General features: G+C 34.5%; 1 protein-coding gene across 6 annotated transcripts in view; it reads left to right on the top strand.

Annotated features, from left to right (window-relative positions):
* PIK3C2G (phosphatidylinositol-4-phosphate 3-kinase catalytic subunit type 2 gamma) overlaps positions 1-16,570 on the top strand; it is a 266,459-nt gene that overhangs the window by 100,559 nt on the left and 149,330 nt on the right. For all 6 annotated transcript variants that reach the window (XR_004317065.1, XR_004317067.1, XR_004317066.1 and 3 more), the window contains 2 exons: positions 1,320-1,508; positions 15,726-15,819. Coding sequence is in view for 3 of the 6 variants with exons in the window: in XM_006192094.3 (XP_006192156.2) it covers positions 1,320-1,508; positions 15,726-15,819 (283 nt within the window). In the remaining 3 variants the exon portion in view is untranslated. The remainder of the gene's footprint in view (positions 1-1,319; positions 1,509-15,725; positions 15,820-16,570) is intronic.

Genomic DNA, 16,570 nt, shown 5'->3' with positions numbered 1-16,570 from the left:
CCATTTATATGAAGTTTGAAAACAGTTGATACTGATCTAGAATGGAAAAAAATCATACCAGCTTGCCTCCGGTGGCACAGGAAAACTGTTTAATATCTTGAAAGGAATTTGGTTTTTACTTGGTATATACATTTGTCAAAAGTTGAAGAACTGAATCTGCATTCTCTTTTATGTAAACTATGTTTCAATAAAAGTAGATAAAAGGAAAAAATATCGTTAGTTCAATATTGGAAAAAATAGAACTTAAGTAAAACAAAATAATTTGTGTTAGTACTATGGTAATAATTTTGTTGACGGGATTTTTTTTTCCTTCTGAGGGCTTTCTGGTGAGGAAGCTAGTGACAAAGCAGAAAAGAGCCCCACATGTACCTTAAAATCATCCTCTGTAATCCAGTTCTTTCGTTTTGCAGATGAAGATGCCTTCAAAAGAAATTGCAGAGAAACATTGATACTTAAATTTTTTTTAATATTTCTCATTATCCTTCTCGGGAGTTTTAGCTAATTTAAACTGAGCAACAGAGTGTCAGTTTGGAGGAGACAATGTTGAAAAGCTGTCATTGTCATGTGAGAAATGCTGTCCTTCAGTTGAACTGTGGTCCTGAATGCTTTTGCTGGAGTGTGAGCAAAACATGATAAGCTGTCAGTGACTCGGTGGCCCTCGTACTAGACTTAGACCCATTTGGGACCACTCTCCGAGGAGAAATGCTTGCGCATTTAAAGAAGTCCTTTTCACTGGCATTTTAACTCCAAACTTCCAGGAAACTCTGAGAATTTAAAGCCAGAATCCAGGGATGAATTGAGATACTTGTTTTTGAAGTTTTGAGCAAAAACTTCTCTGACCTTTGATGAAACTTGGTTGGAAATGAAGGAATATCATCTTTAAAATATGCCTTTTCTTCACAGGCCCACTTGGGTCTGAGTTAATTTGTAAAGAAAGTAAGAAAGTAAATGGTTGATTACCTCTGCTCTCAGCAGTACATGTTACAAGATTCAGATAAACTTGGTCTGCCTTAAAGGAGACAGAGACTCTGCCAACCAAAATGACATTTTTTAAAAAGTGGCAAAGATAGGAGGGAGGAAAAATAAATATGAATTATCTGAACTGAAGTTTATTTTATTTTCCTTTCTTCAAAAGAATAAAGTTAGTGGGAAATAAGCTTATGAAAATAACCTATCAAACTGTCTCAAGAAGATAAAGGACTTATTTTCTAAAATAAAAGTCAAAGAACTAGACTAACATTTTGTACTGTGTATTTACAGGAAACATTTGTTAGTATAGCAAACTCCAGTAAATCATAGTTTCCAATCTGGTTTTGCAGACTCTCGGAGGAAAAGAGAAGATACTTATGGTTTTATCGTTTCTACTGCAATAATGAAAATTGCTCCCTTCCCTTGGTCCTGGGTAGTGCCCCTGGATGGGATGAAAGAACTGTTTCAGAAATGCATACCATTTTGAGAAGATGGAAATTTTCTCACCCTTTGGAGGCACTTGGACTTTTGTCTTCCAGGTAAGAATTGCATGGCAGGCATGATAATACTAATGAGAACAACTTGTTTGAAGAGAAGAACTGTAGGACCATATGATTAATTCAATAGCTGTTCTGTTTGTTTCCAATTTCAGTAGCTATGGATATTAAATTTAGATAAGTAAACTATGAATATAAATTTTAAGTAAATAAACTATGATTGTGTCTTTTGTACTAAACTTGAAGTATAATGGTCGTAGTTTCTTAATTAAAAGTCTAGTTGCTCTTAGAGAAATAATCAAAGAAACTGAATAGGGAAAAATAAAATTCTCTATTCCTTCTCCTCTCAAAAGAAGAGTTCTTAAAAATTGGAACAATATCTTTTACTATTTGAAATATGCAAAGTGTGGCAAATTACCCTGCTTAGGTATTCAATTAATAAGCCAATGACAATGATAGGAATAAAAGGAAGAAAACCCACCCCTTATATATTCTTTAGATGTCCCCTCAGAATAAAATGCATGGGGCTGGGAGGTGAGGTGAGGTAATGATGTCATCTTCTAGTTAAGGATGTCATCTTCTAGTTATGGTTATCAGAGGGAGTGGAGGGTGGAAAGGGGTAAATTGGGAGCTCGAGATTTGCAGATACTAACTACTATATGTAAAATAGATAAACAACAAGTTTATACTATATAGCACAGGGAACTATATTCAATATCTTGTAACCTATAATTAGAAAAGAATATGAAAATGAATATATGTATGTATATATATGAGTGAAGTATTATGCTATACACCAGAAATTGACACAACATTGTAAAATGACTATACTTCAAAAAAAATCCATAGCCAACCTTTTTAAAAAAATGTAAAAGTAACAATTCACAGAATAAGAGAAGATATTAGCAAATCATATATGTAATAAAGGAATTGTATCCAGAATGTATAAATATTCTTACAACTCAACAACAAAACAGTGAATAACCTAATTTTAAAGGGTCAAAGGATCTGACATTTCCCCAAAGAAAATATGCAGATGTCCAATAAACACATGAAAAGATGCTCAACATCATTAACCACTAGGGAAAGAGAAATAATAACCACAGTAAAGTATAACTTCACACTAACCAGGATGGCTGTAATCAGAAAGACAATAAGCTTTGGCAAGGATGTGAAGACACTATAAATTTCATGTATTGCTGGTGGAATGTAAAATGGGGCAGCCACTTTGAAAAACAATTTGTCAGCTTATTAAATATTAAACACTGAGTCACCATATGACCCAGCCATTCCACTGTTAGGTATATCCTCAAGATTAATGAAAAATAGGTCCACTGAGAAACTCATACATGAATGTTCAGACCAGCATTATTTGTAATAGCAAAAAGGTAGAAACAAATCAAATGGCCATCAACTAATGAATAGATAGATAAAATGTGGTCTATCCATGCAATATAATATTATTCAATAATAAGAAAGAACGAATATTAATATATGTTACATCATGAATGAACCTTGAATACATGCTAAGCAAAAGAAGTTAGTCACCAAAGACCACATATTGTAAGAAATGTCCATCATATTTATAAGAAATTTCCAGAATAGGCAAATCAATAGAGACAGAAAATACATTAGTGGTCACTTGGGCCTAGAGGAAGTTGGAGGAAAATAGGGGGTAATTGCCAATGGATATGAGGGGTTTTTTTGTGGCTATGGCTCCACAACTTTGGGAACATGCTAAAAACCATTAAATTGTACACTTTGAGGAAACTGTATGATATTTGAATTATCTCTCTGTAAAGCTATTAAATTTTTTTTAAGAATAATTATAAAAGTAAAAACTATGACTATATCTCTAAGCATAATTTTCTTATGGAACAACTTTCTAAAGTTTCTAAAGAATTCACTGGTTTTTTTTTTTTTGTAATTTATTACTGTTTTATTAAGATGTGCCTTGATCTATTTTAAAGACATTTAAATGTGGTAACTGATATTTTTTGTAAAGTTCATGGAATATTTCTTACAGACATCTTTGTCAAAATGAAGCCTATAATACTGCAGAGTTTTGTTGCTTGTAAAATGAAAAGAGTCACTACACACACTTCAGTATTCTCTGATTCCTGATAACCAAGCATAATTCTTATAGGAGTCTTCTCTACCTAAAACAAATGTTGAACATCTATTTGATTCACTTAATGTTTTAAGTCTAAATATCAGATTTTTGCTTAATGCCTTTTAATACTATTAATAATAATATTATTATCTACAATATTATCTACAATAACCCTTAAGGCAAACCCTATTATTATTTCAATATTACCCATGAGGCAACTGTGGCTTACAGGGGTTAAGTTGCCCAGGTGACACCAGTAAGTTTAGGAGCTGGAGTTAAACCCAGAGGTTCAGAGCTTGCTGACTTCACCACTGTGACTTACAGTCTTCCGGCATAAATACAATTTACTTACATACTAAATATGTAAATAAAATGATCATAAAATAGTTTGATTGTGGTAAATAATAGTACTTAACCTTCTTATGCTTGGATGTTTCTATTTCACTGTGTAATTTCTTTTTATCTGAATAATTAGAGGTTACAGGGACGAGCTTCAAGTAGAGTGCTACTTATTAAGCATCATTCAGGAAACTTAGTAGAAATTTGATTTATATGCACATTGAACCTGGTAAGTTCCTTATCATGCATCAAAGAAGGTCACTGAAAAGGTTGGAGTATTTCCATTGTACTTAGCCTTTGACTCCCACTCTCAGTTTAACGGAACTATTAAAACACTTAAGGACAAGCTGTTTCCAGAAATGAACCTTTCAACTTCTCTAAATTCAAAAGCTGAGTTTTCTGAGACAAACAGTATGTGCTTGTTAAGTGAGTTGTCAGAGTGAGTTCTTCAGAGATCTGTATTTTCTCCCCTTTTAATAGTCTATTTTTTCAATGGCTTAACCTCTTGAGAACTGGTGTGCATCATTTCTAGCTTGGATAATTTTTAATACTTCTGATTACTTAATCCTCTTTGAAGATTCACCACCTCCTTTTGTCGTATTTTTAGCAAGAGACATGTTGAGATTTGATTTAGCACGTGTGGGCCATAGGGTGTTAATACATCCATGGCTGAGCGTTAGCCATGTGTTCACCGGGTACTGATACTTCCATTAGAGAAGACAGTCCTGTCAGAATAATAGAGATCAAGGGCTAAGATCGGTAGTTCTTGGCAGATGGTGGCTATTTTCTTGAACCCTGATGCACAGGCACAACTGTTCAACTGCTAATAGCAGAAATTACCCAAGGAATTCGAAGGCAGTTCAAAGAAAGTATTAATTTAAAAATAGAAACTCTGAATTGGCATCAGAGGATTACATCAGAAGCTTAAATAAAAATTTGACAAGGTACCAGAACCTGCCATCCTACAGTGATGTAAAATGATGTTTTTGCAGGAAGAAGAGCAATACTTAATAGGTAGTGCCTCAGCTTTCAAAATCAGTTTCCTTGGGAAAATGTTCTACGAAAATGTTTGCACCAAACCACTATATTCTTCATTGTGGAGATGAATTTTATGCTAAAGCCATTCTTAACTAGCATTGTAAGCAGGCAGAATAGAATATGAGAAGGGACACAGCTATAACTTCCACATTTAAGCTAAATAATGAAGTGATGGACGATGGTGTATCTTTTCCATTTATTTATTGAGCAAAAATATGTGTACATAGGAATCAGCATGCAATAAATCAAAGAAACAAGAATAAGTCAAAGTGACTGTCTCTAAAAAATATACAATTTAGAGGGAAAGACTCAAGCTGAATATCACCACACAACAGTACTCTGTACTGTTGTCAAAGTATTGAGTGCTGTGTGCCCCCAAGGGAGAGAGGCAAATTCTTTCAGAGAAAATAAGAAAAGCTTCACAAAGAAATTGCATTCTGACTTGAAACATTCATAGGAATTTCCTGAGTGGAGAAGAGAGGAAATGGCATTCCAGAAAGAAAGATTAGCATGATCACAGTTATGGGGGTTCAGAGAATAGTGAGTAATTTCACATAATACTAGAAGGACATTGTACTGGGAGACAAGGTTGAAAAGGGTGGTTCAGTTTAGATGGAGGCCTCATGAATCAGGTGGTTACTATGAACTAACTTTACTGCAGCCTATGGAATTTTAAGAATGGGAGCCTTGCAATCGGATTAACTTTATACAAGGTTAATTCTGTGAATTAATGTGAAGGGTGGACTGAAAAAAAGAGTAGAAAAAGAGCAAGGATATTAGACAGATGTCAGGTTTTGAAATAGTCTGCTTGAAAAATGGTCTGGGCCTGATCTAGGCATCAGGAGAAATTTACAGAGCAGATCTGAGAATCATTTCAGAGCAAAGTGAAAAAGAGAGAGGAAAAAAGGAAGATTTTTGAGCTTTCTGATTTGGGTAAATGATGGCTAATTACATCATTAACCAAGACAATAGTTGTAGAAGAAGGAGCACATTTGGTTAGTGAAGTTGGAGGCTATACTTCAAGGTCCTGCAGAGGCAATGGAGGGAAATAAATTGTGTCTCTTAGAATCACATTGATCGTAAAGGCAAGAGAATCGCAGAGGAAGTAAGAAAAAGATTTTGAGGTATGGGGTTCTTATATTTGTTTAAATAAAAGAGCTTCAAGCATATTTACAAGCTGATATGAAGGATCATGCAGGGAAGATGAGAAAACAGAGATGAGTGAAGTGACAAAATGAGAAGGCACCACAATAGCCTGGACCAGAAATGCAAATGGGAAATTTATCCAAGGAAAGGAATAGAGTCGCTTGTTCCTCTCAGGTGGGAGGGAAGGAAAACTACGAATACAATTATAGATAAGTATGGAGATGGAAGAGAAAAATGAGAACGTTTCAGTGTTCTCCAGGAAGGAAGAGTCAAGGCAAGATGCTAAAAATGAAGAACATAGAATTGCATAAACCCAAAGATATGTATGTATCTTGCCTTTGTGTCCTTTTGAAGAGTTTCTGGAGTTGCTTCCAAATTTCACGGCTGACAACATAAGCTTTGAAATCAAATATATCTGTCTCTGCCACTTATTGCATACATGACCTTGGGTGAGCTTCTTTATCTATAAAATGGGAGTAATAAGCATCGTGTACCTCACAGGATAAAGTACTTATGAGAGAATTCAATAAACGCTACCAATCGTTCTTATCGCCATCCTCTTCATCATAACTGTATTTTTAAGAGTGTTTAAAGTTTTCAGATTTTTTTCAGTGCCAAATTGTACATATCAATAAATTCAGTGGGAGCAATTTCATTTCTAGTAAGCTTAAATAAGCTTAAAGTCACTTGTCAAAAAATATATGATAAAAGAGTTAGCAAGTTAATAAACATTTGACAATTGAATCATGACTTACAGTTTACTTACTAAGCACTTTGAATATGTGATTTGACCTACAAAACAATCTCCTTAATAATGTTACCAACATCAACAAATTCCCCTGTTTTACTGAACCCCATTTTACAGATGGAGAAATTGAAGCCTAATTTGTCCTTTCATTTACTCAGTGGGTACTTATTCATGCAAGGCCCTTATTAGGCCCTGAAGCTAGCATGCTAAGCAAAAGGAAACATAGACTTGCCTTTATGGCGTTGCAGTCTACTGGAGGTGGGGAAAAACAGGCCATTACCAAATTATGTATGAAATATAAAATAACAGGTATTATAAACAGCTCTGAGTGAAAACACATGGTTCTGCAGTAACGTGTAACAAGAGACCCAGACCTTTCTTCCAGAGTGGGAAAATTCTTCCCCGAGGAAATTATGTTTGAGTTCAGATCAGAGACGCATGGGAATGAATTGGTGAAAGGAGAGAATAAGAGTTTTCCTGGGAAGAGGGAATTATAAACTAGAGGAACTGCATTTAGGAAACTAGAAGGTGTAAATGATTCTAAGTGAGAGAATGTTTTGAATTGGTTTGCATCTTTCAAAGATCACTCTGGCTTCTAAGTAAATCATGGATTTGATGAGGGAAGCAAAAGTAGATGAGAGAGGACCAGTTAGGAAGTTACGAGAGTGGTTCAGGTTTCAGAGAAAGGCAACTCGGCCTTCGAAGGTGGTACTGGTGACCTGTTGAAATGAACAGAACATTTTGGAGTAAAAATGACAGGGTTGAGTGGTGAGGGATAGCGAAAAAGAGGAATGTCAAGGATTACTCTTAGGTGTCTGTTTTATGTAAGGTAGATCATAGAAACATTTCATAAGATGTGGCACACTGGGTGACACGGATTATAGAAGAATCCTGCAGTTCCGGCTTTTGTATGTTGGCTTTGAGGTGTGGTGGTTCAAGAAAGATATGTAAGCTACAGACCCCAGTCTGGAAATCATCCAGAGAAGGATGGGAATTAAGTGAAGGGAGTGGATAAATTTGTTTAGAGAGAACGAGCATAAGACAAGAAGAGCCTGCATATTTATATTTAGACTCAAAATCCCCTATTCTTTTTCTTAGCTTAATGCTGCTTTTGCATGTAACGTTTAATGGATCCAAACATAAAATCTCTACCTTGTACTTTCAATATACCACTTGCTTTCTGTAGTGCCTTTCTAAGCTTGTCTATAAATAAAATCAAAATAGACTCATAGAAAGGAACAAAATCAATAACTACTCTTTGATTTTAAATAATAATTTTAATTAATTAATCCCATGACTATATAGTTAATTCCCCAGTTTTTATGTGCAAGTCCAGAGACTGTCCGTCAGGAAATATCCATGTAGTTCCTGCATCTCTTTGTACCTAGGATTCATTCTTATTCCTTCTGGTTCATGACTAGACTAATGCTGCAGTCCAATTAAACAAATTACACTGCCCACTGTTATGTGTCTCTGTTGGTCTATTTAGAATGAAATAAATAATGTACTCAAGTTAGTCTGGTGCATTTTATGTAAGTGTATATAATAATATCTAGTCAAGAGATAAAAAGGCCTTACTAGAAGTACTATAAAAGGCCTGCTGGCCTAGTATTCTGGGTATTTGGATTCTAGTTTCAGTGCCACCAAAGAATGGCCTTAGGAAAACAGCTCACATTTTCTGAGTTTCAGTTTCTTCATCTGTATAAGAAGGAGATTGAACCAAGTCTCCAAGTTTCCTTGAGTTCTAATATTCTGTAACGATGTGAAAATCCTTGAAGGAGCATGAATTATTCAGTAGCTAAAGGTTGACAATCATCTTAGAGAAGCCTTATTCACCACTTTTCCTGGAAAAGAAATTTCTTCTGTCACATCTGATCGTTTTTAGTACTAGAAAAATAGCAAAAATACTCATATTGACATTTTTCTTCCAAGCTGATGCTGAGGGTGTCACCAGACTCAAAACCTGTTGGAAAAACAGTTCTGTACTTCTGATGGGTTTCTAATTCTAACCTGACACTGGGGCTTTTAACTGCGAATAGCCTCCTGGCATTCTGCATGAATTCTTACTGTATTTTCTGAAGTCTGACATTTCTGTTACACTTAAATTTGATCTCAGATCTCTTTGCCTTTCAGTTTACTCCAAGTTGCTTTTTCTTAAAGGTTGACATTGGTTACATTGCATTCAGCTTTCACCCGTTACTTCAAAAGTTCATTGAGTAAGATTTTGACCCCATATCATTTTTCAAAGTAGAAAAAGAAGAGCAAAAGAGAAAAACAATGATATGGGAAGAAAATAAGAAAGGAGTAGAAATGACAAAATAACAAGTCAAATGGAAAAAGTTGAGAGATGTATTTTTCTGTTGAAATTTCATTTCACAACTCCACTGGTCCTGTTGAAGCTTGTCTGAATTCTTTGTGATATTCTTATGGCCCTCTGAAATGAGAGGAATTGTAAATGTTTGAGGGAAAAGAGGAGGAATTACAATTCCCAAGTCTAAACGTTGGTCAGATGACTTCAAAGCCAATTCTTTGCTTAGGGAAGACATAGGTTAATCTGCTGCTGTTTTAGAAATAGGGCACAGGTGCTGATTCTTTGACTCATGGCCCCAAGGCAGTAACACATGCCAAAATTATGTTGTACATTCGAAGCTCTCAAAGTGAGGTCTACAATCCCCGAGATGTTTACAGTGGTGTCACAAGGTCTAAATTATTTCCATAATAATTCTAAGCTGTCATTTGTCTTTGTCACACTCATTCACTCATAAGTGTAGAGTGGGGTTTTCTAGATACTACATGACATGCAGTGTTGCAACAAATTTAATACTGAAGCAGACAGGAGAATTCAGCTGTCCTCTGTTAAGCCAGACATTAAAGACAAAAATGTTAAACAATATTATTCTTCTCACTAAATATTTTTGTGAGAACATAGCTATATTTCATAGAACCATACTGTTCATGTTAACAGATAATGGGTTTATTAATGTCACCTAAAATGAATTGATAAATATTTCTTTAATGTTCTGGTTTTATTTCTAATGGTAATTATTGATAGGTATAATCTACATAAACAAAACTCTTTGGAATCTTCAATAATTTTTAAGAGTGTAAAAAGGTCCTGAGGACCCCCCCCCCCAACACACACATACAACATAGGAGAACTGTTGTACTGCAAACTCTAAGCACCGGTCAGTTTCTGCTTCTATCTCAAGCCAAAGAATCACGTAAATACTTGATACTCTTCCTTTCCTGTCCATTTAAAGATTACAATCCCAACTTAATTCTCTACTTGACTTCAAACTGTGTGTTTACCCTATATTGTTGGTAAAATATAGAGTGGATATTTCACTGACGTGTCTTTGGAAAACGTTCATTTTGAATTTGGTTTAATTTCACTTAATTGTTTCACATTTTAAGTGTTTAACCACATGTACTTAGATTCCTTTCATCAACTTTTAAAATCTTAGTCTTCAAGGAGTATTTTTTCTTTGTGACTGAATGTCCTCATTGGACAATAAGCTATTTTTAGGTAATTCCTTAGCAATTACTGTACAGAGTTATGTTTATCTTAGCTATGGTATTATATCCTTTCAGAAATCCCAGAGACACAACTGTTAGCTCAATTTAGAGCCAACTAAACCTTGAATATATAGAAGCACTGTTCATGAAACTTATATACGACTGAATAGTAAGCCAGCCTTGATGTTTTTGCTTTTGACCATAATAGTTTTTGCTCCTCCACTCAGAAATGCTTGGGAAACTAAATTAGATAGCATAAAGTTATTTAAGTAGAAATTTTAAAAAATGATGAATAACCGTAAATAAGTGGTTATTTCACATGGACTCTTGTTACACCTGATTAAATAGTTTTCATAATAAATGAAAAATTTGTTTCACCTTACATGATCCCCTCCCCAACAAGTAATGGAATTTTACTGACCTTGTATCTTTGTAATACCTCAAAACAGATAAACCTCCACTTATTACGTTTCAAGTGATCTGTTTTTTGATTGATTATAAGAAAGTTTCTTGTAAATATAAATAAATGAGCACCTAGTTGATATCAGCCTGATGAATTTTCTAATGATATTCTGTTTATTCCCCAGACTCAAGGGGTTATGCCCATGCCTATGGTAATTAGTACTCCCAAGGTTAGCAGGATCACTAGAGAGTGGCTCCTGGTTTATTACTGGCAAAAATTATATTCATTTTTCAAGCAAATCAGGTCACTGGAAAGTGCAATAACTTGGCTTGTGGAAAATTCAAAATAGGTTGCAGTTCTTCTGATACATATGACATTTCAGTCTGTAAATATCACACCCCAGTCAGAGAACTAATATGAGTAGCCCTCACCTCACTGAGGAATGAGTTACTGAGCATGAAATGCCAACAACTATATCCCCAAAGAATGTTTAAATAGTTTCTGACAACATCACAGGAAAGAAATGTCAGGATTTGTGGAACATATTTGTCCATTGATCTGTGGGTGAGTTCATGGCCCTGAAAAGGTATTAAACATAAATTCTCCAGAGGCAGAGATCCCTATGTGAGCCTCTTATGTTAAAAGAATATTCTAAATCAATTAAAAAATATGAGGCTGTTCTTTCACTCAGCAGTGCTGAGTGCTCTCTTAAAGGGACATATGATTTGGATCTTTTTTCTAGTGGTAATAAATTTGCAATTATTAATATGTTTTTGTAATTCATTAAGTGAGACTTACTTTTTAAATTATTTTTTTAGTAACCAATAAAACTTTCATATAGAAAGTTTGAAAAACTTAAAAAACTAAGCATAAGAAAGAAAATCAACGTCACCCATGGTATTTCCATTCATTCAGACATTTGGTATTCATGTTTTAATCCTCCCCTTCTCCTCTTTTTTGTTAAGCATGTAGAGGAATACACACAATTTTCTAAATGGTATTGTACTGCACAAATTTTTCATAATCTCATATTAAATGTTATTTTAATATTTAATGACTGCATATATTTTCTCATGATCATAGCACATTTAACTTAAAGTATTTTTAGACATTCTTATTATTTCCAATTTTTTGCATACATATATGCACATTTTTGATTATTTTCTTAGGATAAATTACCAAAGTAAAATTGCTACATCAAGGAATAAGCACATTTTAAAGATTCTTTTTAAATACATGTTGCTATATATTGCCAGCAATGTATATAAAAGAGCCCATTTCCCAGGAACTGCACCAACACTGCCAGCATCTCTTTTAGTGTGGCAAACTCTTCCTAAAATAGTCAAATTCAAGTTATATTTGGGTACGCTTTAATGTTGTTAGTCCTTAGTCACATCTCAGGATGTCATGTGGTTTGTTTCTTGGCAATTTCTCTTCCAATTTCTTCTTGAAATTCAAGCAACAGTAATGAATAAAAAGAGACATCCCTTTCCCTGAAGGTGCAAAAACATCCTTTCCAGCATTTGCACATGTTAATGTAAGTGTATAATTATCCTTTTGGACTATACAGATATTGTTAGTTTTTGTTCTCCTGTTCCTGAGGAGCCTGAATTTAAAAAAAACAATTTTTTCCATTACCTTCAGATTTATTTTTCTCTTACTGTTTTGACTGAGAGGGAAAGAAATCTGGAATTTATATGAGTGGTGTTTGTGGAATTAAACCTATCGCTTCAAATGTAAATTATTGCAGAGAGTAAGAAATAAGATGGGCTCCATAATATGATTTTCCTCATTATTATTAGCATCATCAATGCATTTTTATTAATCACTCATGTGTATGGAGCATGGTGCTAAATTCTAGAAATGAAAAAGAGAATAGAACAATATTTACCTTCAGTTGATTTATTCACTAGTTAAGGGATGAGAGGACACATATATAAAAAGATAAATCCTGACACAAACTAGCACAACCTAATTGCCCAGTGAAGTTAACTAGTCAGTGCCCTTGGAGCTCACAGAAGTGATTCCTAAAGATTGGCATAGTGGCCTTCGAGGGGATTTAATCCAGATTTTGAAAGAGGATTAGAACTTTAAGAAGAGAAGGAGGGTGTTCCAAGCAGAGGTTAGAGTGCTCCCAAGGTGAAGATGAGCATAGCATTTCCAAAATAAAAATAGCATACCAATGATTCAGAGCAGTTTATTCAGTGTTACAGTAGTGGAAATATCTGGAGTGTTCAGCTAGTGCTGAGTATCTAGAGAAGTAGTATGGGCCTGAGGCTTCCATTGGAAACAGAAAACCACTTAATGTTTTGTGAGAAATGAGCTTACAAATAATTCAGGAAGTTTTACAAGGTATTGCTATGAGAAACACTAATACCAGCATGAGATAATTCTAACACATAGAACTATGTTACATACAACCTAGTAGCATAGATAGTTGTAGAGGAAATTGAAAGCAAGCATAGATGTTAGAGCCATTGGTATAGGAAAAATCAACATAACTTGGCAACTGATGAGATGTAAAGATGAGACTAGGAATTCTACAAACGTTTACTGAACTATTCTTGGACTAGGAATTCATAAGTGAATGAGGCTACAATCAACCATGTATATAGAAGCCCATAGAGAAGGGTGTGATGAATTCAACAGGGGGCTAGAAAGTGACTGGAACAGCTTCTTAAGTAAATTGATGCTTGAGCTTTGACTTCAATGATGAATAGAATTTCAACATATGAAAAGGGGGAGAAATTTAATTCAACATATGGAAAAAGGGCAAACAGAGAGAAAATGTAACCGTTAAAATTTCAAGGGAGGAAGGTATAGCTCAGTGGTAGAGTGCATGCTTAGCATGCACGAGGTCCTAGGTTCAATCCCCAGTACCTCCATTAAGAAAATAAATAAAAAAAATAAACCTAATTACCTGCCCCCTAGACAAACAAAACATTTAAAAAGCAAAAAAGAAAGAAAATTTCAGACCTATATGACTGGAGAAAGATGGTAACAGACTGCAACACAGAAGTTTGGCAGTAGAGATGTTTTAGGTGGGAAGATAATTAATGCAGTTTAGACATCTCTCAAAGAAACATGTAGAGAGTGGCCACCAATCTAGAGACAATGGAGACACATCTATGAACAAAGCAGGCAAAATTTCTCTGCTTACCAGGAGTTTACATTCTAGTGTTTGGAAATAAATACATAATTAGAGGTATAATGTTCACCAGAGTTTTGTTTTGTTGTGAGGTTTGTTTTCTACCTTCCCTTCTTTGCTGTCATTCCCATCAATAAGATAAAACAAGCACACAAGAAAGCATGAGTGATTAGTATCTGACTTAAGTCATCACTTAGGCAACAAAATGTACCAAGTAACTGTTCCTTCTAAGAATGTCCTCAAACTGACCTTCATGTCTACAAGCTACAGACAAATGGTTTAGTAATTGAGAGCAATAAATTAGAGTCAATCACATTTAGTTAGGAGAAAATAAAGTCTTAGTGTGGTAAAACAAGCTGACCTTCTTCTAGCTTTGCATTTTTATCGCACCCTTTCTACTCTCCATCTGTGCTTGATGCTGTGCTGAGATCTTCTGACCTTAGCAGTGCTTCATGAGATGTGCCTGGACTACCGTTCTCACTGGGTCTTGTTGGTAGAATGTTCACAGGCAGAAAATTATTAGAAAAGTATTTGCAAGTCAGAAGTAAAGGTTTTTAAGTGTCTAACCTTGGAAGTGAAACTCTTGTTACAATTAAAATGCTCAGTTTAAATGAAGAAAAAATGTGTAACCTGCTTAAGCATTACATTTCAAACTACGATCAAGGACAGCTGAGAGATACTGAGTAATGCCATTTTTTCCTTTACGTTGTAGCTGCATAGTATTCATTTCACCCTTCAGTAACCTGACATGCTGAAAAGAGACTGAGCGTTAAGACTTTAAACGTTTTCTGACCTCCACAGTATTGGAAGCCAGTCTTTAGAGCTCTCACCTGACTGGTTGGAAAGCTGAAATTCAGTTAATTCCCATACAAAGGATTTGGGGGTTTTGTTTCTCCATTTCTTTGTTTTTAAGTGAATTACTATAAATAGTTCCCTCAAGTCTAATCTAATCTAATCCTACTGATGGAACAAGTTGTTGGCAATCTGAGGAGCCCATTTGAAGATACATTGTCTTTGGAGTACAATCCTCCCTCACGGGGTTGGTTCCAGGACCCCTGTGGATACCAAAATGTGGATGCTCAAGTCCCTTATGTAAAATGGGTGTAGCACAGCCGGCCCTAGGTATCCACAGATGTGAAAGCCCACTGATATGAAGGGCGACTGTAGGGTTTCAAATGCTAACTACCTTCATAAGTTTAGCTCAGTAACAAACTTTCATTGTGTCTAATTGGTGCTAAATCTTACAGCAGGTATATGCAGTCCAAAAATGAGTAAGACATAGTTTCCCTCAAGAACTTAACAATCTAGTAAGATTTAGCTGTATTAAGTTATTTTTGCTTATTTATTGTAAGATACTTCAGATTTATGGTTTTCATTATCATATGGCCAAAATTCATTTAAATATATTATATCCCATTTTTAATCATATAAGCCATCATATCTCTAGCTAGTTGTAATTTACTTAACAAATACATGGCTAAATAGTAAGCAAAGCTATTCATACTATTTTGGAAGATATTTTAGATATCCTACAATTCACATTTTATAGGCTGGAAAGCTGGCAGGGATCTGAGTTAAACCCACATTTCCAAAATCTAGTCAAAAGAACTTTCTACTGCAGTCTACAGGAGAGTACAGAATATGAAAAAAGAATTATTATTTGGTGCTAATGATCATCTTTGTGAGATTTTTTTTTAATCTAATGCATTGGGGGTGGAATTAATTCTGTGTTTTCTTGATATTTCTCATGTTTTATTTTAAACTATTAACAGCTTAATATATATATATATATATTTACTTTGTATTAGTTTTCCAGATCAAGAAATTCGTGAAGTGGCCGTTCAACAATTAGACAGCCTCTTGAATGATGAACTACTGGAGTATCTCCCACAGCTGGTTCAGGTAAGAACAGCAGAGTTGCCAAGGGATTCCAGCGTTTTAACCAATAATTCTCTGAAACAGCTCCCAGTGAATCAAGAGTAGACTCCATAAAAGAGGTAATTGCACTTCTGCCAGCCAAGGGGCTTAATTATAGCTCATGTGTCAGCGTGGATACCACAGATATTCTGTACTAAAATTGGTACAGTTACAAAAAAGATATATTAACACCAAAAAGGAAAATTTTTAAAAAATGGCTCACTTATAAATTAGAACAGGGGAAAAATAGAATGCTTGTGATGAAATATTTGTATCTGACTGTATATGTAAAACAATACAAAATTAATCAAGTAAATGTTACATAGAAAATATTCATTTACTAGGCATCTCCTCATAATATCTTTCTTACCTCTTCCATATTCTAATATTAATTATAAATCTTACAAAAGCAGTTTCCAATAACCAAATTCTGCTGCCAGATAGTACAGTTTTATGACAACATCAAATATCACAATATTGGAGTAATTTTGGAATATAATATAAATTTATCTAGAAATATAATCAAAGACTGATTTAGTCTGAAGATGCTAAAATACAAATAATTACACATTTTACAAATGGCCACATATATGATGGAATATCCAAAATACACAACAATAATTTTTTCTCCAAGTTAAAAATATTGTATACTGTATACTGAATGCAAAGAGGTCTAAAACAGTGGTCTTTATGTTTTTCTTTTGTTTCATTTTTGACTCACGTGTTTTCTTATCTG

The sequence above is a fragment of the Camelus ferus genome, chromosome 34, assembly GCF_009834535.1.
Source record: "Camelus ferus isolate YT-003-E chromosome 34, BCGSAC_Cfer_1.0, whole genome shotgun sequence".
In the NCBI taxonomy this organism is placed as follows: Eukaryota; Metazoa; Chordata; class Mammalia; order Artiodactyla; family Camelidae; genus Camelus; species Camelus ferus.
Note: the sequence above shows the minus strand (reverse complement) of the source record. Positions and strands in the feature narration are given on the sequence as shown.